Source organism: Loxodonta africana, chromosome 3 (genome assembly GCF_030014295.1).
Source record: "Loxodonta africana isolate mLoxAfr1 chromosome 3, mLoxAfr1.hap2, whole genome shotgun sequence".
In the NCBI taxonomy this organism is placed as follows: Eukaryota; Metazoa; Chordata; class Mammalia; order Proboscidea; family Elephantidae; genus Loxodonta; species Loxodonta africana.
In genome coordinates this window covers 34,539,200-34,563,733 of record NC_087344.1, presented here as the reverse complement: position 1 = coordinate 34,563,733, position 24,534 = coordinate 34,539,200, and the positions used below count along the sequence as shown (strand labels likewise).

Genomic DNA, 24,534 nt, shown 5'->3' with positions numbered 1-24,534 from the left:
CATGGTGGCGCCCGGCCCACCCGGTCTCGTCTTTTCCGGTCTCGTCGGCGTAGAAGCGCTGACAGGCAGCCTAGGCCTTTTCACACCCTCTCTGTCATGGCGGCGCCCGGACTCTCATACAGGCACCACCAGTCATGGCGGTGCCCAGTAGCCACTTCCGTACCCAGCTCCTATGCTGCCCTACTTCTGCCTAGTCCCGGGCGCCATGGAGGTGCCCAGAGTTTACCGGAAGTGAAACCTCGAAAGTGAGGCGGAGCCTCCGCCCGGAAGCGAGCGCGGCGCTGGGGAAGATGGCGGCTGCGGTGGGCAACGCGGTACCTTGCGGGGCCCGGCCCGGCCGGCAGCCTAGGCCCGGGCCGCAGCCGTGCGCGCTCCTTCCCGCCGGGCCAGCGCTCGTAGCGAGCGGGGACGAGCTGGTCGCCGGCGTGTGGCCGTACCGGCGGCTGGCGCTGCTGCGGCGCCTCACGGTGCTGCCGTTCGCAGGGCTGCTGTACCCAGCCTGGCTGGGCGCGGCGGCCGCCGGCTTCTGGGGCTGGGGCAGCAGCTGGACGCAGATCCCCGAGGCTGCGCTGCTCGTGTTCGCCACTATCTGCCTCGCGCATGCGCTCACCGTTCTCTCGGGACACTGGTCCGTGCACGCGCATTGCGCGCTCACCTGCACCCCGGTAAGCGCGCGCGCACGAGACCGACCCCCCCCCCCCCGCAAGGTCCGGCCCCGCCGCGGGTCCCAGCGCACCCTTCGTGTCTGTCGCCTGCTGGCCTGGGCTCACCTCTGAGCGCCGGGGCTTCCTGGACTGGCCCCGCCTCCCCAGGTTTCAGGCTCCGCGGTCCTCTTTTGGCTCAGGCTTCATCGTGGCCCCACTGTGACCTGCTGAGCAATCCTGGTGTAGGTTCTTCTGTGGAGTGTTTTGAGCCGTAGGAGTATAGTAGCTGTAAATGAGTTTAGCATAACGCTGTTTAGTAGGACTTGTTAATGCTAGTTGCTCATAGTAGTAGGCAGTCAGTTGTTTTCCAGGAAACAGTTCTGCCTCTCTTCTTTCTTCCTGCCTTGGTTTTCAGAATGTGAAGCGGGACCTGTGGGGTGGGCATCCCAGTCTATTTAAGGTGGGCACGGGTGCCGCTTGCTCAGAGAGCTGAGTAGTAGTGCTGGGAGGCTTCCCCACAGTTCCCCCAAAGTAAATACAGAGTCAGCAGTGTTTAAGAGGAGCAGGAGCTCCTCTGTGAGTCCACCAGCAGTCACTGTGAGCTGCTGTGGGTGGCAGTTGACATCTGAGGACGGTGCCGCCACCATCTGGTCCCACTTCAGGTGATACTGGCAGGCTTGGAGCCATGGGCACTGAACCCTATTTGCTGAGGCCCCTGTTTTTCCCTTCCTCCTGCAAACACTTCCAAGCATGTATTTGCCGGAAGAAGGGGAGGGGGGAGCGATGTCCAGGCCTGTAAATAGATAGGCAGCTCCTCTCTGGCTCCAAATGTGCACTGGATCCATAGGTTACCTGTTCTGAGTGCAGACTCATCCCGTTCCATTCTTCTCTTCAAGTCTTATCCCCAGGGAAGGGGCTCACACTTCTGGGCTTGGCTTTAAGTGGGTGCATGGGAAGACCCCAGCAGGTGACAAGATGATGGAGGGAGTTGGGGGGAGTGTGACACCCCATACTTGTAGCTGTCTTTTTGCCTGGAAAGCGTGACTATTATTACTGTCCTCTCTGGGATTGGGCACACTGTGGGGTCAGAAGAGTAGACATGGGCTTGTGTCACATCTCAGACAGGGATGCTTCTCCCCGGGTTTCAGTGCCCCTGTTTGTAAAATGAGAACTGCAGCACCTGCCTTGGGTGCCACCGTGAAAAGACACCAAGGTGACATCTGCAAGACTCTGGCATGGGCTTACCAGAGCTAGTAGCTGTGTCTGTCCTCACTTCTGCTCCTGTGGCCTGTGGACTCCCAAGGGGAGGGCTTGTTCTTGCGGTCACCAGCATGTTCCCCATGCAGCACAGGGTGGGTTAATGAGCTACTGCAGGGGCAGTAGCAGTGAGCATGCCAGCCAGACCTTCCACCTCTGTGGAGCTAGGAAGTGGGGGAGACAAAACTCATCCTGGGGGATGGTGTTGAAGAGAGGGGGACCTGCCAAGGACGGGATGTTGGAACCCTTAGCAGTAAGTGGCCATGCAGGCACATGTCCCAGCAGAGGAGGCATGAGGGCCAGAACCACTCACCCAGTCACCCTGGAGCAGCCCGTGCAGGGAAGGGGAGGGCTCGCAGAAGGCCAGGTGGGCTGGCATGGGGGCCTGCCGTGTGCCAGCACTCCTGCTTACGTGGATGTCCAGTGCCTTCCGACATCCTGGTGAACTGGAGCCCTGTGGCACATTCTCCGGGGAGGCTGAGGGGCTGTCGTTTGGGAAGTGCTGACCACAGTCCTCTGCCCTTCATAGGAGTATGACCCAAGCAAAGTGACCCTTGTGAAGGTGGTGCCGACACCCAATAACGGCTCCGCTGAGCTTGTGGCCCTGCACCGAGATGAGGTAGGTCCCCCAGGAACTGGGAACAAGGCTTGGTGGGGAGAACCCCAGTGCTGACCCCAGGTGACACGCATGCCTTCACCACAGGGCGAAGATGGGCGGGAGGTGCTGTCTTTCGAATTCCAAAAAATTAAGTATTCCTACGACGCCCATGAGAAGAAGCAGTTCCTTCCTGTGGCCTTCCCTGTGGGGAATGCCTTTGCATACTACCAGAGCAACAGGGGCTTCCAGGAGGATGCGGAGATCCGTGCGGCCGAGAAGAAGTTTGGGAGCAACAAGTGAGTGTCAGCTTCCCTTTGCCTCCTCCCAAGAGGGTCCAGTTTTGGGGCTCTTTCATGCTTCTGCTACTGCTCCCCTCAGTCCTGAGTCAGTGTGTCTGGGGGAGTGGGACGGAGGGATCCACCTTTTTTATACAACCTCTCAGCCTTGGGCCCTGCCACTGAAGGGATTCTCTGGGCCACCACTCCCCCCTTCACCTCCTTGGGGCGCAGCTGGACTGAGTGTGTGCAGCTGTGAGACGCCATCTGTCCTTGTTTTGGTCTTTTGGTTTCTTTTCCTTGATCTAAGTTTTTTACCTTAGATCTCACTGCTCTTTCATGTATATCCTGGCACTTTTGGAGTCACGATGGAAAGGCACTGGTGACAGGGTCACTCCATTTGTTGCGCTTTTGTTGTGTGTTATGTAGAATGGGGTGCTCTGTGGGCCCTCCCATCCTGCTTTCACAAAGCTTCAGTGCCCACCTGGCTCGGAGGGGCGAGGTCTGCACCCTGACAGCTGTTCTCAGATCCTCCAGGGAGTGTTTTCTTACTCAGCCAGTCGCTAACTGTTGTGCTGTTACCACATCAGGTGCCCATCTACCCCATGCCGGCTTGACTTGTGTTGGTGTCGTGGTGACATTGGGATCATAGCCCCCAGTTCCCTTTCCTCACGTATCCGTCTCAGCCACATCCATGCAGACAAGGCCTGAAAGTGTCCTCGGCCTGTCTCTGTGCGCACTGGGGCTTTTACTCAGGAAGCTTTTTCAGAAAATCCAGGTCCACACACAGCTTCTCCAGAGTGAGGTTGGGGCTGGGGCACTTTGCTGCAGCGCCACCTCTGTCGTCACCTGTGTCACTGACAAGATGAACAGAGGGGCTCACATACAGGCTTCACCCAGTTGGGAGGGTCCAGGAGCTTCCATCTGGATTCTGCAGAGCAGAGTACTGAGGGCAGTCAGTGCAGACATGAGGGGACAGTGATATGTGAGGTCCCACTGGATGCCCGTCAGGCACCACCCCCCCTCGTGGCTCCTTGCTTGGTGCCCCCTCCCCAGATACCATGAGCAGACAGTCTGATCTCCCACAGGGCCGAGATGGTGGTGCCCGACTTCTCAGAGCTCTTCAAGGAGAGAGCAACGGCCCCCTTCTTTGTGTTCCAGGTAATGCACAGCTCTGACCCCTGCCCCCCGTCTGCCCTCCAAACCCTAACACCACACCCTAGACGAGCAGCCCTGAGCGTGCCAACCTGTCTCCTGTGGGATCCTCGTGGTCGGGGAGACAGGACAGGACAGATAACTGCTTCCCACAGGTGCTGTGCGTAGGGCTCTGGTGCCTAGATGAGTACTGGTACTACAGTGTCTTCACGCTGTCCATGCTGGTGGCATTCGAGGCCTCGCTTGTGCAGCAGCAGATGCGGAACATGTCAGAGATCCGCAAGATGGGCAACAAGCCCCACATGATCCAGGTGTGGCTGTGGTCGGGGAGGACGTGGTCGGGGGTGGATGTGGGGCAGCCACCCCAGTACTCACTACACCCTTCTCCCTCCTTCCCTCACCCAGGTCTATCGGAGCCGAAAATGGAGGCCCGTGGCCAGTGATGAGGTGGTCCCTGGAGACATCGTCTCCATTGGTGAGGGTGACCCCGTTGTGCCCAGAGGAGCCCCCGCCCACATTCTCCAGGGCAGGCTGCTGCGGATGATCCTTGGTCTAACTCCTCCCCCTACTACCACAGGCCGCTCCCCCCAGGAGAACCTGGTGCCATGTGATGTGCTGCTACTGCGAGGCCGCTGCATCGTGGATGAGGCCATGCTCACAGGGGAGTCGGTACCACAGATGAAGGTGTGGGCTGGGACAGGGAGACGGAGGGCTTCAGGGTGACTGGGCACCTGAAGTTGGGCGGGTGGGGAGCTGAGACCTCAGCCTTCAGGGCGAATTCTGGACAAGGCCAGGGGTGGACAGCATCGTGAGAGTGGGGGGTCTGGTGAGGTCATGCTGGCCATGCATGACCCCAGCCTAGCTCTGCAGAGGTTCAGGGTCCCTGTCGCTCCTCCTCTTGCCAGGAGCCTATTGAGGAGCTCGATCCTGAGCGGGTGCTGGACCTCCAGGCCGACTCCCGGCTGCATGTCATCTTTGGGGGCACCAAGGTGGTACAGCACATGCCTCCTCAGAAGGCCAGCACGGGCCTAAAGCGTAGGTGCCTGGGGTTTCGGTTGTCCTAGCCCTGCTCTCTCCCCTGCAATCTGCCTGTGTGACGGTGGTTTTGCCTGTCTCCACAGCGGTCGACAACGGATGCCTGGCCTTCGTCCTGAGAACTGGATTCAACACATCCCAGGTGGGAGTCGTTGCTGGGATGGGGGTGCATCACTGTTTCTGGAGAAGGTGGGGGGCATCACTGAGTGGATGGAAGGTGGGAGAGACGGGACATGACTGGTCCTGAGTATTGCTGGTTCTGGAGAGGGCAGGGGCAGTGGTGATTTTCAAGAGAGCAGAGGCATTACTGGGTGAGTAGGGGACATCACTGGGTGGGTAGGGATCTCTGAGAGCAGCCTTGGGGGGTCGGATTCAACCCCCCAGGAAAGGCCTGTCTTGTCTGTTTCCCCAGGGCAGGCTGCTGCGGACTATCCTCTTTGGGGTCAAGAGGGTGACCGCTAACAACCTGGAGACCTTCATCTTCATCCTCTTCCTCCTGGTCTTCGCCATTGCAGCAGCTGCCTATGTGTGGATCGAAGGTGAGCCCCGTGGCCCCCTGGGCTCCACGCCGCTCCTGCCGAGGCTGCAGCCCCTGTCTCCGCAGGTACCAAGGACCCCAGCCGGAACCGCTACAAGCTGTTCCTGGAGTGCACCCTGATCCTCACCTCCGTTGTGCCCCCCGAGCTGCCCATTGAGCTGTCACTTGCTGTCAACACCTCCCTCATCGCCCTGGCCAAGCTTTGTGCGTGCTGGGTTGGGTGGGGGGCTGGGTGGGGGTGGGGGCCAGCATGACCCTGACCCCCTCTGCACCCCCAGACATGTATTGCACAGAGCCCTTCAGGATCCCTTTCGCTGGCAAGGTCGAGGTGTGTTGCTTCGACAAGACAGGCACCCTGACCAGCGACAGCTTGGTAGTACGTGGCGTGGCTGGGCTCCGGTGAGCGTGGGGTATGGGAGGGGGTGGTAGAGCCCTGTACGGGTTCCAGGGGAGGGAGGACAGGGGTCTCCAGACCTTGGGGGTCCAACTTGGGGTCACAGCAGCACCCAGAGCCCCCAAGTGGTTCTTGGTAGGTGAGAGCATGGAGGGTGGGCTCAGTTCCAGGGCAGCTGAGGGAGCCCCAGGGCCTCTGACTGGAGGTGACCATCATGCCCTGCTGACGACCTTCCCCGGGGTGGGGGATTGGCCTTGTGCAGCTCCTGGGGCAGCTGGCTGGCCCTTCTGCCCTCAACCTGCTGTCTCCCGTCCTTGCAGAGACGGGAAGGAGGTGACCCCCGTGTCCAATATCCCTGTAGAAACACACCGGGCACTTGCCTCATGCCACTCCCTCGTGCAGCTTGATGATGGCACGCTTGTGGGCGACCCCCTTGAGAAGGCCATGCTGACAGCTGTGGACTGGACGCTGACCAAGGGTGAGCTGGGCCCCATGCTCTGCCACCCTGCCCCAGACCGGGCTGGCGGTGCCCTGTTGTCCAGTGGAGTCCTGCCCACCCTGACTCCTCACAGCCCCTGGGCACTGGGGTAGGGAGGGCAGTTGGGAGTGGCTGGGGCTTGGCTGCTTCCATGGAGCAAAGCCTCTCAGAACTCCTGCTTATTTGTTTCCAGATGAGAAAGTATTTCCCCGAAGTATTAAAACTCAGGGGCTGAAAATTCACCAGCGCTTTCATTTTGCCAGTGCCCTAAAGCGAATGTCCGTGCTCGCCTCCTACGAGAAGCTTGGCTCCACCGACCTCTGCTACATCGCGGCTGTGAAGGGGGCCCCTGAAACCCTGCACTCCATGGTGAGCTGGCCTGGGCTGGGTCGGGGGCTGAGGGTAGGGGGCATTTGGTGACGTCGGCTTGCATTCCCTGCAGTTTTCCCAGTGCCCACCTGACTACCACAACATCCACACCGAGATCTCCCGGGAAGGGGCCCGCGTGCTGGCTCTGGGGTACAAGGAGCTGGGGCACCTCACCCACCAGCAGGTAGGGCCCGGTGCCCGCTGCAGCCACCCATCAAACACTTCCTTTGGCTGTGCCCTCCTGTGCCTGGCAGGGGGCCACCCCTCGCCATCTGTGCCCCTGCAGGACTGGTCTTGTGGCTACAGGGGGTCTGGCCCCTCCCTGCCCCACACGGGTGTATGCAGCAACCCAGCCTTGCCTTCAACCCCATCCTTGTTCCCCCGCTGCCCTAACCCAGTCAGCGCAGCCTGGGGATCTCCCACCCTCAAACTTGCAGTCTCATCTCACACAAATCCCACCAGCTGTCAGAGCACCCTTGCCCCCCATCAATAGCATCTGCATGTTCCTACTTCTGCCCTCATTCAGTCTGCCAGCCCAGCAGCTGAGGGATTTTTCTGGAACATATGGCAGATCATGCTCTTGCACTTAGAGCCTCCACAGCCCCCTACTGTGGTCTCATGGCTGCTTCTCTCCCGTCCCTCTTGGTCACCAGTCTCCTTGCTGTTGAGGAACACACCAGGCAGGGTCCTGCCCCAGGACCTTTGTTCATGCTGCTCCCATGTCTGGAGACTTTGGGAGCACAGGCTCACTGTTCGCCAACTCCGAGGCCCCTGAACCCCCCAGCGATGCCGCTTCCAATCTGCTCCATCCTATCTCTTTCGTTCTCCGTCTGTTGCCCTTGACAGTGACTTCTGTGGCTTCTTTGCCTGCGTCTCTCCCAGTAGGGTATGGGCTCCGTGAGGGCAGGGACATGGGGTGGTAGAAAGTAAGAAAATAGCTTATAAAGAAAATGTACCACAGGAGGCCAGATTGAGGCACAGAGTTGGGGGCTAGGACCACCTAGGCCCTGCCGAGCACTGTGGCTGGGTGCTGAGGTGGGGATTGGGTCACAAGGCACCTCTCGTCTGCCCACAGGCCCGGGAGGTCAAGCGGGAGGCACTCGAGTGCAACCTGAGATTTGTTGGCTTCATCGTGGTTTCCTGCCCACTCAAGGCTGACTCCAAGGCTGTGATCCGTGAGATCCAGAGCGCATCCCACCGGGTATGGCTGCCAGCTCCTCCACAGTCTTCAGGCTTCTCCCTGGGCTCTCTGAATGCCTCCCCAGGCAGGCGGGCTGGTGGGCCAGGGAAGCAGAGGGTGGCAAGGGGCACGGTACTCCATGCTGTGGTAGAATGAGAGACAACAGTGGCTCTTAATTTGGGCCAGAAAGAGGATCTGCGGGTGTTCTCAGGGAAGCACACTTCTCGTGACCAGCACCCCTGTCACACCTTGCTGATCCAAGCTCACCGTCCGCCCAGGTGGTAATGATCACAGGTGACAACCCACTCACCGCCTGCCATGTGGCACAGGAGCTACACTTCATTGACAAGGCTCACACGCTGATCCTGCAGCCTCCCACAGAGATGGGTGAGCTAGGCGCTGAGCCACCCCCAGGTCACTTGGCACCACAGCAACTGAGGGTTTGAGCCCCAATGTCCAGCCTGGAGCACGTGGGCTGCAGAGCTCCCTGCTGGGTGGGCGAGTGAGGAACTCCAAGGCCTGGTATGAGAGTTATGCAGCCACAGGACAGTCCCCCAAGGTCACCATGACAGAGATGACAGCCCCAAACCCGGGTTCCCATCCCCTCCTGTCCCCTGACCTTAATCTCTATACCCTGGGCCCCTGTCCCAACCACCTGACTCCGACCCTGTAGGCCGACCATGTGAGTGGTGCTCCATTGACGGCAGCATCGTGCTGCCGCTGGCCGAGGGCTCCCCAAAGGCGCTGGCCCTGGAGCATGCGCTGTGCCTCACGGGGGACAGCCTCGCCCACCTGCAGGCCGTGGACCCCCAGCAGCTGTTGCGCCTCATCCCCCACGTGCGGGTGTTTGCCCGCGTGGCCCCTAAGCAGAAGGTGAGTGACGTGACATGGGGGCCTGGGGGGGGACGAAATATGCCATCCCCTACTCAACCCCCTGCCCTTTGTTACCCACAGGAGTTTGTCGTCACCAGCCTGAAGGAACTGGGCTATGTGACCCTCATGTGTGGGGATGGCACCAATGATGTGGGTGCCCTGAAGCATGCCGATGTGGGTGAGCCTTGGACCAGGGGCCTGGTTAGGGGACCTTGGTCGGAGGGGGAGGTGCGGGACTTGGCTGCTGACACAGACCCCCTCCCAGGTGTGGCGCTCCTGGCCAATGCCCCTGAGCGGGTGGTGGAGCGGCGGCGGAGGCCCCGGGATGGCCCCATTTTGAGCAGTGGTATCAGGGGCCCTTCACGGGCATCCAGGCAGAGATCGGGGCTCCTGTCCTCAGACGAACAGACAGCCTCCCAACGGGTGAGTCTTGTCGGGATGGGGGGGCCATGGTACTCCCAGCCACGGTGTCACGGGTGCCCCCGTCCCTGCAGGATCGCCTGAGCCAGGTGCTGCGGGACCTTGAGGACGAGAGCATGCCCATTGTGAAGCTGGGAGATGCCAGCATCGCTGCACCCTTCACCTCCAAGCTCTCATCCATCCAGTGCAGTGAGTCCTGGCTCTCTCTGATCCCCTGTCCCCACCTGATTGATGGCCCCCAGCACCCATGTGCCTCCACCATCCTGTGTTCCCCTGCCCTTGTGCTCCCCCATCTCCAGCTTCAACTCCCTACCATTCTCCTGTCCCCCACCATTCCCGAGCCCACATTGCCCACCCAGCCACGCCCCTAGTACCCATGGCGGTCTGCCCCAGCAGCCCCATGCCCCTGCCCCATACCGCCCCTCCCGTGCCCCTGCCCCATGCCCAAACTGCCCTCCCCGCCCCGCAGTCTGCCACGTGATCAAACAGGGCCGCTGCACGCTGGTGACAACGCTGCAGATGTTCAAGGTCCTGGCGCTGAACGCCCTCATCCTGGCCTACAGCCAGAGCGTCCTCTACCTGGACGGCGTCAAATTCAGTGACTTCCAGGCCACACTGCAAGGGCTGCTGCTGGCCGGCTGCTTCCTCTTCATCTCCCGCTCCAAGGTGGGCTGGCCCTCACCGTCGAAGCTGAGCAGTTCAGCCTCCTCCTGGGGGGTGGGCGTCACCTCATGTTACCGACAAGGATTGGGCCTGGTGGCTGCTCATGGTGAGATGACCCAGAAGCGGGCAGCAGATGCAGACCCTTGAGCTCCACCCGCCATGCACCTCCGAGTGTGGGCAACTCGGGCCAGGCTCTTGGGTGAGCCACTTGGACCAGTTACTCCCTGGAGCTCACAGACCGAAGACAGGCTGGGACGTGGGTCACTGAGAACACTTCAGAGGTGTGCGGTGACAAGAAAGGACAGACAAGCAGTGGGACCGGAGGGCTTGAGACAGGGCAGTCACCATCTGTTTCACGATCTTAAAACCCCATGGCTGCCATGGGGCGAGACAGAGGGGATGCAGCTGCTGACGTGGAGGGCTGGTGTGGGTCTGTGGGCTGCTGGGGACTCCCAGGGTGAACCAGGGCCCTGCCCCTGCACCACAGCCCCTGAAGACTCTCTCCCGAGAGCGGCCCCTGCCCAACATCTTCAACCTGTACACGGTGCTCACGGTGATGCTGCAGTTCCTAGTTCACTTCCTGAGCCTGGTCTACTTGTACAGTGAGGCCCAGGCCCGGAGCCCCGCCAAGTGAGTGCCTAGACCTCGCATCCGTGGAGGGCAGAGGAGGTGACAGCCCTGCTCGGGGAGGGTGGGGGGGGGGTGGGATGTGAGTGTCCCTGTGCCTACGAGGGGGGCGTGGCAGTGTGGGGCCAGTGGGTGCCCTGACCTCACGGCCTGCAGGCAGGAGCAGTTCGTGGACCTGTACAAGGAGTTTGAGCCAAGCTTGGTCAACAGCACGGTGTACATCATGGCCATGGCCATGCAGACGGCCACCTTTGCCATCAACTACAGGGTGAGGCCTCGCTGCCCGCATGTAGCACAGTCTGCCACCCACCTCCCCCTCCCCCCATCTCCAGGTAATGCTGGTTCATCTGTCTGTCCACAGGGCCCACCCTTTATGGAGAGCCTGACTGAGAATAAGCCCTTGGTGTGGAGCCTGGCCGTGTCGATCCTGGCCATCTCTGGTCTGCTCCTAGGCTCATCGCCTGATGTCAACAGCCAGTTTGGCCTGGTGGACATCCCAGTGGAGGTGAGTGCAGCAGCAGCAGGGGACTGGGGCTGGCTTGGGCCTGGCTGCCCACTCACGTCCCCTCCCGCCTGGCCAGTTCAAGCTGGTCATCGCCCAGGTCCTGCTTCTGGACTTCTTCCTGGCGTTCCTGGTGGACCGTGTCCTGCAGTTCTTCCTGGGGTCCCCAAAGCTGAAAGTGCCTTCCTGAGATGGCAGTGCCAGCACCACTGCCCACTGGCCTTGCCTGGGGGAGCCCTGTGGGGCCTCTGAGGGAGCCCAGCCCCACAGTTCGACCAGCCACCTCGCCCACCAAGCCAAACTGGGCCCTGCAGGACCTGTCAGCGGTCCATCCAGCAGAACTAGCCCTGGGCCAGCACCTTCAGTCAATAAAGCAGCATTGTGATTTTAAGCAGCCCTGCCTCCCTGTCTTTGCCACTGTGGGGACGGGGGTAAGGACAGTCTAGAGCTTGGGCCAGGAGGTCACTGAGGAACTGTTCCTTCAGGCAGTGTGAGGTAATTAATAATAAAGTTCCATGCCTAGCCAGCCAAGCTGCAAGCCTGGTTTTCTAGTTAACGAGCATTGTATCTCTGATTTCACACTGTTTTTCACATTTTAACATTTTAGGAACTGGAAGGAGGCTTAGAACTAATAGGCTGTGGTTGGCTGGCATTTTTCCTCCAACTGTGATGAACAAAAAGTCTTCCTCTTGATGGCATTTTCGGTTCAGAGAGACAGCCCCTGTCATCACAAGCCCTGATCCAGGCCAAGGCCTGGCATAGAGGCTGGAGTCACTGTCCTCCATGGCTGGGCCCAGCAGCCAGGGTCTGACGGGAGTGGCTCTATCTGGCCTTGTACCACTATGTTCAAGCTAGGCCCGCAGCGGCGGAGATTGCAGAGTAGACAGTGTGTGCCAAGAATCACGGCCTGTTGGGTGTTCCTGGCCTTCCCAACAGCAAAGCAACATTATAAACATACTTTAAAGTTTTACTTCCAGTCAGAAATGCCACTGAGTGGGATGTGGATGCGTTTTTACGAGATGCATGTGGCCTCTGGCAGAAATTTCCCTGCCCTGCACCCAGTGGCAGCTTCAAGACTCTTCCCTGCATTGGGGGTCTCAGGAGTAGGATACCAGGCCCCACCCTGCAGAGAGGCCGCTGTGGTTCAGGAGAACGCACACTCCAGTCAAGCAGAATGTCCAGGGAGAGCAATCCCTGAGACGCCCGCCCTCAGGGGAGCACACTGAACTTGGAGGGGACTCCTGGGGGGTGTGGTGGGTAGGGCCAGGGCTTGCTGTACCCCCTCCCCCACGTGCCTGAGAGACTCGCTGCGGGAGGGTAGCTAGGAGAGCTAGCTAGCTGCCCTGTAATTGCGGCCTTAAGAGTCTCATCCAGCTTTTGAGGGGGCCTGAGACCCAGAGCGTTAGGAGACCTCAGTAAGTGGGAATCGGGCAGGACGTCAGGTTGCCACCAGGGGGCACCGTGGTCCCATCCGGGACGGGGTGGTTTACGGGGTCCAGAAGACTACCCCAGGGCAACGATGTTACTAGGTTTTAGCTCCCTGGACCCGCCTCAGGCCTTGGACGGTTGTAGAGCCACTGCAGGGTGCTGGGGCCCTGTGGGCTTTGGGGAGTGGTGTCCCGGCCGGGATGGAGTCCTAGAGTGTCCGGGTCAGGGTCGCTGCGGCCCGGGGTGCTTGCTTAGGTGCCCTGACACAACGGAATCATAAGGGACTCGGGCTGGGGGCGTCCCGGCCCCAAAGACGGACCCGGCAGGGACTCAGCCCGCGCTTCCGGGCCGCGGGGCGTGGTCTCCGGGGGCGGGGCTGCCGGAGGCGTGGTCATCGCCGGGGGCGGGGCGGACGCAGAACCCGGGCGGTGGCGGCCGCAGGAAATCCGAGCTGGGCCTAGCCCGCGCGCGACCCCATCCCCGTCACCGCCGAGCGACCCCTGGGCCGGGCCATGGACGCAGCACAGCCGGGTAGGGGGTCGGGGTTGGGAATTCGGGGAGGGGCGTCTCTGACCGTTCCTCACTTCTCAAATTGAGGGATCCCTGCCTGTTCCTCGGTTCCTAGAGCCGGGAGAAGAGTTCCTGAATGGGGAGGACACCAGAACCCTTCATTGTGGGGATCCCAAGCCAACCAGGGATCCGAGACACCAGGCCCTGACCCCCTCCCCCTTCGGAACCCTCACCCCGGATGACTGGGGGAGGGGACCCAGGAAGGGGAAGTGGCCGCTTCTGCTTCTGATTTTTGTGATGGGGGGGCAGGGTGTCGCTGTCACTGCTGGTGATGGGAAGGCAAAGCAGTAGGACCCCCGCAATAGGAGCTCCTCCATAGCTCTGGGGTGGGGACAAAGTCAATTTTGGGCCCCTTAGAAGGGAGGGGTGGCAGAAGTGTGGCAGGGTCCGACTTGCACTTCCGTCTCTCTTTGTGTCTCTATGTGCTGTCAGTCTTTTTGTCCCTCATTGTGGCTTCAATCTGCCTGTGTGTTTCTGCCGCAGGCTTTGCGCCTGTCTGCCCCACGTGTGTTTCCATCTGTCTGCTCTAGGGTCCATGTGGTTCCATTGTCAAGCCAGCTGCATCTCCGGGCATCTGCTTTGTGGCTTTCTTCCTCTGTCCGTGCCTGTGTGGGTGTCTGCCCCTTGGAGCAGCTCTGGGTCCATCATCCTGTCCCGAGTTTGCCCCCCTAATCACACTCTCTCTCCCGCCGGGCTCACCCAGCCCCTTCCCAGACACAGGCCTCCCATCCCATCCTATAGTCCTCACTGGGACAGGAGGGAGTGAGACAGTGACACACACACACACTTTCGTGACCCTCCAAATGCACGGAGGTGCCGCGGGTGGAGGGAAGCAGCCGTCGGCCCAAGTGGAACACCCCCTCCCTCCAGGGTTACCCCCGGCTCCCGAGGGCAGGAAGAGGTACAGTGACATCTTTCGGAGCCTGGACAACCTCGAGATCTCACTGGGGAATGTGTGAGTCTGAACCTGGGTCACCCCCAAATCTTGCTAGGATCCCCAAACCCCAAGCATTTAGGTGCCCTGAAGCCCCACTAGGAACCTACAACACCTAGACCCACTCACCTCATAACGCTTGTACATCCCCATAACCAACCTCCCAAGTCCACTGGGAATCCCCAACATGGTCCTAAAGCAAACCAAACCAAACCGGTTGCCATCGAGTAAATTCAGACTCATAGCGGCCCTATAAGACAGAGTAGAACTGCCCCAAAGGGTTTCCAAGACTATAATCTTTATGGAAGCAGATTGTCAGGTCTTTCTCCCACAGAGCAGCCTGTGGATTCGAACCGCTGACCTTTCGGTTAGCAGCCAAGCGCTTAGCCACTGCACCACCAGAGCTCCCTAATGTGGTCCTAGTACCCCATATATCCTTCTTGTGACCCCTTAAAACATTTGGAATTCCTGTAGTCCCACTCTGCAAACCCAACTTACCTGGGACCCTTCAAACCCTTTGCTAAGTCGGGTAAAAACATCACCTGGTTCCCCAAACACCCCATCCCTGCAGACCTCCCAGACACAAGAGATGCCACCACAGAAGTGATATCCAGGACCATGCACCAAAATCCCCTGGGGTCCCCAGCACCCTCGGACAGGACAGATTAGGTGGAGGGTGGTCGTCATCCTGACATCTCTATCCTCCAGGACCCTTGAGATGCTGGCTGGAGACCCTGTGCTCTCAGGAGACCCTGAGCCTGATAAGGCCCCCACAGCCACTGTGATGAGAGAGGTGGGGTGGCCTCTGGGGGAGGGGGCCTTGGGAAGGAAGGGACTCTGGAAGGAGAGAGTTCAGGAAGGAGGGGATTTAAGGGAGGAGAGGTCTTGGGGAGGAGGGGGCACTGGGAGGAACAGGGCTTCAAACCGGTTCATTCTAGTTCAAACCCCTCCTAAGAATTTTCCTTTTCACTCCAGATATGCTCAATGAGAATCTATGGTTTAACAAGATACCCCACCGCTCTACGAGTGGTTCTCAGAATTGGTTTCTAACCAGCAGCATTAGCATCACCTGGGAACTTGTTAGAAATGCAAAGTTTCAGCAAAAGGGTTCAAACCTAAGGAACCATGTTTGATGCCCTGGGGAGGAGGGGGCTGGGACCCCTGCCCTGCTTGCTCCTGAGTGCTCTCTCCCTCCCACCCCAGACCAGCGAAACCAGTTGTTGGAGCAGCCCATCCCCAGAGGGTCCTGCACCCCTCACAGGTATGGGGCTGGGGGCTTTACGGCCAGAGTGGCTGGGGCAGAAGAGCCCTTCCTTCAGCAAGTTAGGACTGAGTTTGTATTCCATGTCAGACATTGTTCTGGGTGCTGGAGACCTGGTGGTGCCCATGACAGATCAGCTCCCAGCCCTGCCCTTAGGGAGTCCCCAGTCCAGGGGGGAATTAGATGGTTACAGACCAGTGGAAAGTTGCAACCAGCACATGAGATCCCAAAGGAGTGTTTGAGGAGAACATGAGGCTGTAGAATAGGGCCGGCCACTAGTCTGGTATGGGGGCTCAGGGAAGGCTTCCACTGGAGGGCAGGGGTCAGAAGTCAGGGGTGTGCTTGTCTGCCTCAGGGGAGGAACTGGACTTGCGGCTGATTCGGACCAAGGGGGGTGTGGACGCAGCCCTGGAGTACGCCAAGACCTGGAGCCGCTATGCCAAGGAGCTGCTGGCCTGGACTGAGAAGAGAGCCAGCCATGGTGAGAGCCTCCTATGCCCTGCCTCGAGCCCTAGACAGTGCCCCCACCCTGGCTAGCAGAGTCCAGACTGTGGCTGTCTCTCCCCCAGAGCTGGAGTTTGCTAAAAGCATCATGAAGATTGCAGAGGCCGGCAAGGGGTCCATCTACCAGCAGGTAGCCATGAGCAGACCCTGGATTGGACCCCATCCCTGCCCCAGCTCTGCCCAGGTCCTCAGTCTTCTCCTGACACTCCCCTGCCCCCCAGAGCCACATGCCACTGCAGTACATCTACACCTTGTTTCTGGAGCACGACCTCACACTTGGGGCCCTGACGCAAGAGACGGTGGCTCAGCAGAGGAGGGACTACTACCAGGTGAGAGGGCAGAGCAATAGTGGGGGCTGTGCTTCCTTTTGAAACCCTGGTGGTGTAGTGGTTAAGAGCTACGGCTGCTAACCAAAAGGTCGGCAGTTCGAATCCACCAGGCACTCCTTGGGAACTCTATGGACAGTTCTACTCTGTCCTTTAGGGTTGCTATGAGTCGAAACTGACACAGTGGCAATGGGTTTGGTTTTTGGTTTGGTGCTTCCTTTCCTGTGGGATTCAGTCTATAGCAGCCAAGAGGGTACCATTGTCATTCTCACCATTGTCCTTAGTAACTGGCCCAAAGTCACACAGCAGATTCAGACCAGGCTCCCTGTGTAACTGGAATCTGTCTTGTTTGTGGAGGGGTTAAGGTGCCCTAGTGTTCCCAGGAAGGAGCCTCCGGTCTCTGAGGGCAGGCACAGGGCGTGGGGTGACCACTGAAACTCTGCCTGGAAACAAGGTGGGGGGAGTGGGACCAGAGAAGGAAATGCATGTAGCCATGGGAAATGGAGGAAATGCTGAGTTCCGGGGCCAGGAAGGCCCATGTGGGCCCCCCTGGGGTGCCTTGGAGGTGACACTCCCATCCCCTACCTCTACTCCCTTGCCAGCCCCTGGTGGCCAAACGGACTGAGATTGAGAAGTGGCGGAAGGAGTTCAAAGAGCAGTGGATCAAAGAGCAGAAGCGGATGGTGAGACCCGGGGTAGGGGCAGGGAGGCCTGGCTGAGGGGGCAGGTATCATGGGGGTGGCAATGACCGGCCACCTCCCCCCAGAACGAGGCTGTGCAGGCGCTGCGGCGTGCCCAGCTCCAGTACATCCAGCGCAGTGAGGACCTGCAGGCCCGCTCCCAGGGGTCCCCAGAGGACCCGGCCCCCCAGGCTTCGCAGGGGCCCAGCAAGCAACAAGAGCGGCGGCGGCGCTCGCGTGAAGAGGCCCAGGCCAAGGTGGGGACCACCCATACCCTTTCAGCCCCAGCGCCACCACCCGACGCCCTCGCCCACACGCCACACACCTCCAGCTTCGGTTTCCCTAGGCTCAGGAGGCCGAGGCGCTGTACCAAGCCTGCGTCCGGGAGGCCAACGCGCGGCAACAGGACCTGGAGGCTGCCAAGCAGCGAATCGTGTCGCACGTGCGCAAGCTGGTGCTGCAGGGGGACGAGGTGCTGAAGAGGGTGAGGCTCTTCCCTGGAGTAGCCCGTATCACCAGGACTCTCCATCTTTATAAGTCAGGCCCTGCCCCAAACTTCCAGGCCCCGCCCCCAGGTGACCCGGTCGGTAGGTGGAGAGTTTCCAAGCTGCCCCACTTGGTCGAGGCTAAGTTCCTTTCAATCCTCCAAGCCTACTCCTGCCAGTCTTGCCTGGCCGCACCAAAGTGACAGCGCTCCACGCCTCAGCCTAACAGCTCAAGTTCCTAACCTACCTCCCAGTTACAGCCCAGTCCCCAGCTGCCCCTCCCCCTATGCCTATGGACCAGGCCCCACCCCAGGGTTTCCGGCCCGTCCCCCAAGCTCCCTGACCTGCTCACGGTCTCTGCCCTGCAGGTGACCCTGGGCCTGTTTGGGCTGCGGGGTGCGCAGGCGGAGCATGGTCCCCGTGCCTTTGCGGCCCTGGCCGAGTGCTGCGCACCCTTCGAGCCCGGCCAGCGCTACCAGGAGTTTGTGCGGGCGATGCGGCCAGAAGCCCCACCGCCTCCGCCTCCCGCCTTCTCCTTCCAGGAGTTCGTGCCTGCAGCGCACAGGTGGGCTAGGGGCAGGGTGTGTTGGCACCGTGGGACCCGACTACTCGGCGTCAGTACTTAGCCTCAGTATTTGGGGGTCATTGAACTCAAAGTCTCAGGACTTGAGATTCAGTGCCCAAGGCTATCGTTTTGGAGGGCACTGTACCAGTACTGGAAGGGCCGAACTTTGGTGTTACTGCCCTGATGGGGCCACAGTGCACAGGGGCATCTGGGCTTGGCGTTAGGTACTTCCATGTGGCGCCTGGGTGCTGTCGCCACACTGGGGTTGAGCCCTCAAACCCTCTGTTAGCTCCCCTCCAGACACTAGGAAGAAGCTCTCAGCCCCCCTGCCTCCACGGCTGGATGAGGGTGCAGCTGAGCCAGGCCCCTGGGAGGATACGAGCCTCCGCTGGCAGGGTGAGTGTCATGAGACTGGGTAGGCAGTGGTGCCAGGCTGGGACCGACCTCACTGACCTATTCTCTCCTAGGGACCCCAGGCAGTGATGTGGAGAGTGTGGGCGGTAGCAGTGAGTCTCGATCCCTGGACTCTCCTACTTCTAGCCCAGGTAGGGCCAGGACCTGGCACTGACCCACTCCTGACCTCTGACCGTTCTCCAGCCATTGGTCAAGCTCTGACCCTCAATGTTTAACCTGTCCTTTGACCTCTTATCTACCCCACATTCCTGACCTATTTTTTCAACTTCTAACCCATTCTCTTGACTCAACTTCTGAACTACCTATTCCCTCGGCCACAAATCCATTGTCCAACCCCTAACCTCTGATCTGAGTAACCCCCTCCTGAATTCTGACCCCTTTCACCAAGGGCATCTGTGGGTAGTTCTGGAAGTCATAGGGTCTCTTCAGCCTTGTGACCTCCCCCATGACCTCTGTGACCCCCCGACCTCTGTGACCCTCTGGCCCCAGGCCCTGGCTCCCGGCGGCTGGTGAAGGCCTCATCCACAGGCACCGAGTCCTCAGATGACTTTGAGGAGAGAGACCCTGGTGAGGCTGGAAGTGGGGAGGAGGTAGGGCAGGATGGGTAGGCCAGGCCCCTGACCCTCTCTCCCCCCAGACCTGGGAGATGGACTAGAGAACGGGATGGCTGGCCCCTTCAGGAAGTGGACACTATCCAGTGCAGCACAGACCCACCGGCTGCGGCGGCTGCGAGGCCCAGCCAAATGCCGAGAGTGCGAGGCCTTCATGGTCAGCGGGACCGAGTGCGAGGAGGTGTGGCCAGGACCTCTGCTGACCCCAATCGCCTCCCTGGCCCTGGGCCCTCATGACCCCAAGGATATCCCTGACCTGAGATCCCTGTGACGTTCCCATCCCAGGACCTTAGCTGATCTCCGATGGTCTCCCATGACCCCTCAACCCCTAAGAATCCCTATGACCTTTGCTTCCCCCACGGGCCCCTGATGACGTCCCTGACCCCAGGCCCCCTGTGATCTCTCTCCCAGTGTTTTCTGACCTGCCACAAGCGCTGCCTTGAGACACTGTTGATCCTCTGCGGACACAAGCGGCTCCCAGCACGGACCCCCCTCTTTGGGGTCGACTTCCTGCAGCTGCCCAGGGACTTCCCGGAGGAAGTACCCTTCTTGGTGACCAGGTGCACGGCCGAGATAGAACATCGTGCCCTGGGTGTGCAGGTGCTACCTTGAGCCCCCCCCATCCCCAGAGATGACGTGGCCCTGCTGATGGCCAGAGTCACCGAGCCAGGTGTCTACCCCTCCGGCCCTGCAGGGCATTTACCGGGTCAGCGGGTCCCGGGTCCGCGTGGAGCGGTTGTGCCAGGCCTTTGAGAATGGCCGCGCATTGGTGGAGCTGTCAGGGAACTCACCTCATGACGTCTCGGGTGTCCTCAAGCGGTTTCTCCAAGAGGTGGGTGTTCGGGGCCTGGGGAGACAGGGGATGGGCAGGCCCAGGACGAGGCCCTCTGAGCCCACCCACACCCATGTCCCTGCCCGTTGCACCCCCAGCTCACCGACCCTGTGGTCCCCTTCCACCTCTACGATGCCTTCATCTCTCTGGCCAAGACCCTGCATGCAGACCCTGGGGACAACCCTGGGACCCCCAGCCCCAGCCTCGAGGTCATCCGCTCGCTTAAGACCCTCTTGGTGCAGCTGCCTGACTCTAACTACAACACCCTGCGGCACCTGGTGGCCCATCTGTTCAGGTGGGCACTGGTGACCCTTGACACGTGACTTCTGACCTGAGGCATGGATCTATGACCCCTCCCCCGGACATATAACTACTGACCCCAGGTGCTAACCTGACACTGACCTCTGACCTTTGACAGGTGTTTTCTGAGCTCTGAATCTTAATACATGATTCCTGACTTTGGGTACTGATCCCTGACCTTGGACATATGCCTGCTGATCTCAAACAATGCCCCAAACCACTTCTCCGTGAGCTGGGCACATCACCACTGAGGGCCCTGCCCTTAACCTGAGGCTGATGGCTGTGTACCCTGTCCTGACCCTTCTCCCCTCACTGTCCCCAGGGTGGCTGCACAGTTTGAGGAAAACAAGATGTCTGCCAACAACCTGGGCATTGTGTTTGGACCGACGCTTCTGCGACCACCAGACAGTTCAGGGGCAGCTGGTGCCGGTCCGGTCGTCTGCCTGCTGGACTCGGGGCACCAGGCCCAACTGGTTGAGTTCCTCATCGTGCACTACGAGCAGATCTTTGGGATGGATGAGCTGCCCCTGGCCACAGAGCCCCCATTTCACAACCCCAGCCCGGCCCCTGGGGACCTCACAACCAGCCTCCAGCCAGAACCCCCATACCTCATCCAGGACCCTGTGCCCCCAGCCCTAGCTTCAGACCCAGGCCCAGACTCTGAGCCCCAAAGTGTTCTGGAGAAGCATCCTGAGGCTGTGTCCCCCGAGGTAGGAACTGGCTGCTTAATCCTCTCTTTCCACTTCCTTCCTTTCTTTCCCATTTAGACTTTCTCTTTCATTTCCTCTCCCCTTTCTTATGTAACCTGTTGTGCTCATTCTGGAGGGAACATGGAAGAATAGAATGGTGGGTTAGAATGGAGTAACGACAAGGGTAACGATACAGGGTGACCATTCCTTCAACAAAACACTTATTGAACACCTACTATGTCCCCCTCGGTGGCACAAACAGTTAAGCGCTTGACTATTAGCCAAAAGGTTGGTGGTTCAAACTCACCCAGAGGCACCTCGGAAGACAGACCAGGTGATCTGCTTCTAAAAGGTCTCAGCTTTGAAAACCCTATGGAGCACCATTCTACAGTTCTCAACAGCAACTAACAACAACGATACTATGTGCCAGGCATAGTTCTAGGCATTAGAGATAAGATCAGTATGGTGGTGGTGTTGTTAGGTGCCACTGAGTAGGTTCCGACTCATAGCAACCCTGTGCACAAACAGAACGAAACACTGCCCGGTCCTGCATCGTCTAATATTTTCCCTGTAGAATCCTTCAGTATTGCAACTCGAGGCTTGAATTTTTCTTCAGTTCTTTCAACTTGAAAAATGCTGAGCATGTTCTTCCCCTACATCAGTATACATCAGAGCAAAACAGGCCAATACCCCATCCCCTAGTGCCTGCGTTCTCATGGGGAGAAACCAGAGTAAACCACCAATATGATGCCAAGTCAGTTATGTAGGCGAGACGTGAGGAGTACTATGGAGAAACGAGAGGGTAAGGGGCATCAGGGTACCAGGTGGGGAGCGGAAGGCAGTCTGTAGTAGTAAATAGGATGTTGTGGGCAGGCCTCATGGAGGAGGCAGATAGAGGCAAAGACTGGAAGGAGGTGAGGGAGCCACGTGGAGATTGGGGAATTATCTTCCAGGCAGAGGAACAGCCAACGGCAAGGCCCTAAGGTGAGGGCTTGGGGTGTTCAGGGCACAGCCTGGTGCTAGAATGAGTGAATGGTGGAAGGTGGCATGAAGTGAGGCCACAGAGGAGTCCACTCGGATTGCTGTGTGGGCCACCACCGATCATGCATTTATTATGTCAAAACCAAAATCAAACCCGTTGCCACTGAGTCAATTCTGACTCACAGTGATCCTATAGGACAGGGTAGAACTGCCCCCATAGGTTTTCCATGGCTGTTATCTTTACGGAGGCAGACTGCACATCTTTCTCCCATGGAGCTGCTGGTACGTTCAGACCTTTCAGTTAGCAGTCAAGCGCTTAACCACAGTACCTCCAGGGCTTCTGCCTGCTCTGTAGGAGGCACTTTATAGACTTCCTGGGAGTCGGAGCAGTAGGATCCTTTAACAGAGCACGCCTCTCAGGACCAGAGCACAATTGCAAAGTGAAGAGGCCCGTGCATGTGATTCCTATGGAGGCTTCCCTCAGATCCTGCTGCACCCACTGTTCCCGGAGCGCTGCCCTCCTCCACAGCAGCTCAGAGCTGAATGCCAGTGTCCGACACACAGAAAGAACTCACCATTTAGCTAAAAGTAGAACAGTGAGAATACAAACTAAGAACAGACATAACATTTCAGAAACAGAGCTGGATGCAGACTTGAGTTCACAGCCAACACTGGCCCTGACCTAGAGATGACTGAATCACTCCACAGTGCAGGCCCTCTGCCTGGGACTGGGCTGCGGGGCTGCCCCCTTGGAGCCCACAGTTGAGACTGATTGGTGACCCAGCTGGAAGTTAAACACTGCTCTGTGCCGAAGAGGCAAGCAGTACACTTTTAAGGGCATCATCTATCTCCGGATACCAGAACTGGAAAGGAACGTCCGCATGCCCGGGAACAAATCTTTGGCTCTCCAAGAGTCTTGAAGAACTGAGATTTTACTTTCGGGTCTCATTCTTGGGTTTCTTCATGCAGAGTCCAACCCTGCAGAGTGACCAGAGAGAAGAAGTGGCCACAGACACCAGAGATGGAGGAGGCGAAGGTGAGAGTGTTGGGGAGCAAGCAGCCCAGGAGTTCTGGGGGTGGCCCTGCCCCAGGCTGGTTTGGGTGGGAGAGGACCCCTGGGGGGAGGCCCACAGGCCTTGGGGGTGCTTAGCATTAGCCACTCCATTCCCATAGCATCCAACCGAGGTCCTGAGGACTCACTTCTGGGAACACAGCCCCGCGGCCACTTCAGCCGCCAGCCTGTTAAGTACCCTCGGGGGGGTGTGCGGCCTGTCACCCACCAGCTGTCCAGCTTGGCCCTGGTGGCTTCCAAGCTGTGTGAGGAGACCCCTGTCACAGCAGTACCCCATGGGAGCTTGCGGGGACGGGGGGCTGGCCCTGCTGCCTCCTCGCCTGAGGGCAGCCCCCTGCGCCGCACCCCTCTGCCCAAGCACTTTGAGATCACCCAGGAGACAGCCCGGCTACTCTCCAAGCTACACAGCGATGCTGTGCCCAGAACCACCTGCTGCATGGATCCCCAGCCTGAGGCCACCTGCTGCATGGACCCCCAACGTGAGGAAGTTGAGGACCAACTCTGACCATCCCTCAGCCTGGCAGAGGGGCCCAGGGCTGAGAAGACAGACCCACTTCTCCCCTCCTTCCCCCCAGGAATTCAGTGTTGGGGGGCCCAGGAGAGTTCCTATGAGGAAAGACTGGACAGCCTAAGGGAGGCCTAAAACCTTCTGTGGGGCAATGTCCCAGGACCCCTACCCCACCAGACCCAGGTCACGGCCAGCATCAGGGTCACTCAGGGTCAATGCTCAGGGTCAACATAGGTCACTGGATCCTGGGGGTCCACCCTAGTCTCTGTCCCCTGGGGCAGGGCTGCCTTTTGCTACTTTGGTTGTAGCCATTCCCTCATCCCCTCCTCTTCTCCTCCCCCTGCCTGCCTCCCTTGCTGAATCCAAGTGGAGAGAGTGGTTAGCCCAAACCCGATTCCCCACATCCTGGTGAGGTCTGGGGCCTAGTGGTTCCTGAATAAACCGTGTCATGTGTGCCCTCGCGTGTCTTTCTTTACCATGGGAGGGTGACAGAGAAGTCAGCGAGGGCAGTATCTCCTGCCCCCATTCTCCTGGCAGGAGAAGCTGAGGCCCCCTTTCTTTAATCCTCAAACATCTCTGAGCAGGCAGCTGCAGCGGCCAGGGGCCCTGGGTGAGTCATGCCGTCGGCCCCTCCTGGAGCTTTGAGTCCTCGATCCGGTCCTACATAATCAAACAAATATAACAAAGTGCAGATAACTGGGACAATGAGGCTGTGTGCTCTAGGCCCAGGGAGGCCGGGTCGCTGCAGTGAGGCCGGGGGAGGAGGCCGCTGGGCCGGGCCGGGCAGGGGGTGCGGGGGCGAGATCACAAGAAACTTGAGTGCGACTGGACCGTCAGCCGGGACCGGAGAGGCCCGAGGGGCCACGGAGACCGCTGCTCCGTAGCTCCGGGCTGGGGAAGCAGAGGCGGGCGGGGGTCTCCAAGATGGGAGCGGGGTCGGATCAGGGCGTGGCTTGCAACGCTGCGACGGATTGGATGCCAGGGAGCAGGCGGAGACGGGCGGGGGCGCGGACCCCAGACCACCCGGAGCTGCGCCTCAGGCGGTGCTAGGTCTCGACTAGAATTCTCCGGCCGCTGGGCAACTCAGCCCCGAAGGTCCGGAACTGCGGGCGTGTGAGGTGTGCGGAGGCCAAGGGTGGGGGTCCTGCGCCGGAAACGGAGAGTAGTGACCCAGAGGCCGCGCAGCGGGGAGGAAATAAAGGGGCTGAGGTTCCGGGCGACCCCGCCCCCGTCGCGAAGGCGGGGCTCCCCAGGTGGGCTGTGGCGGGGTTCCCCCAGGTGGTGGGGCGGGGCGGTCAGGCGTCCCGGGGGGGCGGGACTCCCCAGGGGGCGGGGGGCGGGGCGCCGGGGGCTCGGCCCGCCTCCC

The 24,534-nt window shown here is 59.7% G+C and overlaps 2 protein-coding genes across 6 annotated transcripts; both read left to right on the top strand.

Annotated features, from left to right (window-relative positions):
* The first annotated feature begins 275 nt into the window (after positions 1–275).
* Positions 276–11,402, top strand: ATP13A1 (ATPase 13A1). 3 transcript variants are annotated; one of them, XM_064281038.1, is made up of 26 exons: positions 276–665; positions 2,431–2,520; positions 2,605–2,795; positions 3,863–3,935; positions 4,085–4,240; positions 4,335–4,404; positions 4,507–4,613; positions 4,835–4,964; positions 5,051–5,106; positions 5,377–5,503; positions 5,569–5,706; positions 5,781–5,901; positions 6,217–6,374; positions 6,568–6,743; positions 6,817–6,927; positions 7,819–7,944; positions 8,202–8,310; positions 8,597–8,796; positions 8,878–8,974; positions 9,062–9,219; positions 9,291–9,405; positions 9,686–9,882; positions 10,367–10,509; positions 10,663–10,774; positions 10,868–11,011; positions 11,088–11,402. In XM_064281038.1, the coding sequence occupies exons 1-26, from the start codon at positions 291–293 to the stop codon at positions 11,196–11,198; spliced, it is 3,591 nt and encodes a 1,196-aa protein (XP_064137108.1). In that variant the 5' UTR covers positions 276–290; the 3' UTR covers positions 11,199–11,402. The 3 variants fall into 3 exon arrangements, 2 of the variants coding, with proteins under 2 accessions (XP_064137108.1, XP_064137109.1); XR_010321267.1 differs by lacking the exons at positions 10,663–10,774; positions 10,868–11,011; positions 11,088–11,402 and having other exon boundaries at positions 9,706–9,882; positions 10,367–10,479; XM_064281039.1 differs by lacking the exons at positions 10,367–10,509; positions 10,663–10,774; positions 10,868–11,011; positions 11,088–11,402 and having other exon boundaries at positions 9,706–9,938.
* A 1,448-nt stretch (positions 11,403–12,850) lies between these two features.
* On the top strand, positions 12,851–23,623 carry GMIP (GEM interacting protein). 3 transcript variants are annotated; one of them, XM_064281037.1, is made up of 21 exons: positions 12,851–12,967; positions 13,877–13,961; positions 14,649–14,733; positions 15,144–15,201; positions 15,557–15,682; positions 15,771–15,835; positions 15,927–16,034; positions 16,634–16,714; positions 16,798–16,968; positions 17,058–17,195; positions 17,565–17,761; positions 18,051–18,157; positions 18,229–18,306; positions 18,665–18,742; positions 18,813–18,967; positions 19,198–19,386; positions 19,481–19,618; positions 19,717–19,913; positions 20,241–20,628; positions 22,558–22,624; positions 22,762–23,623. In XM_064281037.1, the coding sequence occupies exons 1-21, from the start codon at positions 12,949–12,951 to the stop codon at positions 23,163–23,165; spliced, it is 2,934 nt and encodes a 977-aa protein (XP_064137107.1). In that variant the 5' UTR covers positions 12,851–12,948; the 3' UTR covers positions 23,166–23,623. The 3 variants fall into 3 exon arrangements, with proteins under 3 accessions (XP_064137107.1, XP_064137106.1, XP_064137105.1); XM_064281036.1 differs by having other exon boundaries at positions 12,856–12,967; positions 13,062–13,961; positions 18,238–18,306; XM_064281035.1 differs by having other exon boundaries at positions 12,856–12,967; positions 13,062–13,961.
* The last annotated feature ends 911 nt before the right edge of the window (positions 23,624–24,534 follow it).

Excerpts from the sequence above, each read along its gene's own strand:
- ATP13A1 (XM_064281038.1), top strand. The coding sequence starts at position 291 with ATGGCGGCTGCGGTGGGCAACGCGGTACCTTGCGGGGCCCGGCCCGGC. Across the intron at positions 5,902-6,216 it reads CGTGGCGTGGCTGGGCTCCG|AGACGGGAAGGAGGTGACCC; the intron begins GTGAGCGTGGGG and ends CCGTCCTTGCAG. Across the intron at positions 8,797-8,877 it reads GCGTGGCCCCTAAGCAGAAG|GAGTTTGTCGTCACCAGCCT; the intron begins GTGAGTGACGTG and ends TGTTACCCACAG.
- GMIP (XM_064281035.1), top strand. The coding sequence starts at position 13,810 with ATGCACGGAGGTGCCGCGGGTGGAGGGAAGCAGCCGTCGGCCCAAGTG. Across the intron at positions 16,715-16,797 it reads TCAAAGAGCAGAAGCGGATG|AACGAGGCTGTGCAGGCGCT; the intron begins GTGAGACCCGGG and ends ACCTCCCCCCAG. Across the intron at positions 18,743-18,812 it reads CTTTGAGGAGAGAGACCCTG|ACCTGGGAGATGGACTAGAG; the intron begins GTGAGGCTGGAA and ends CTCTCCCCCCAG.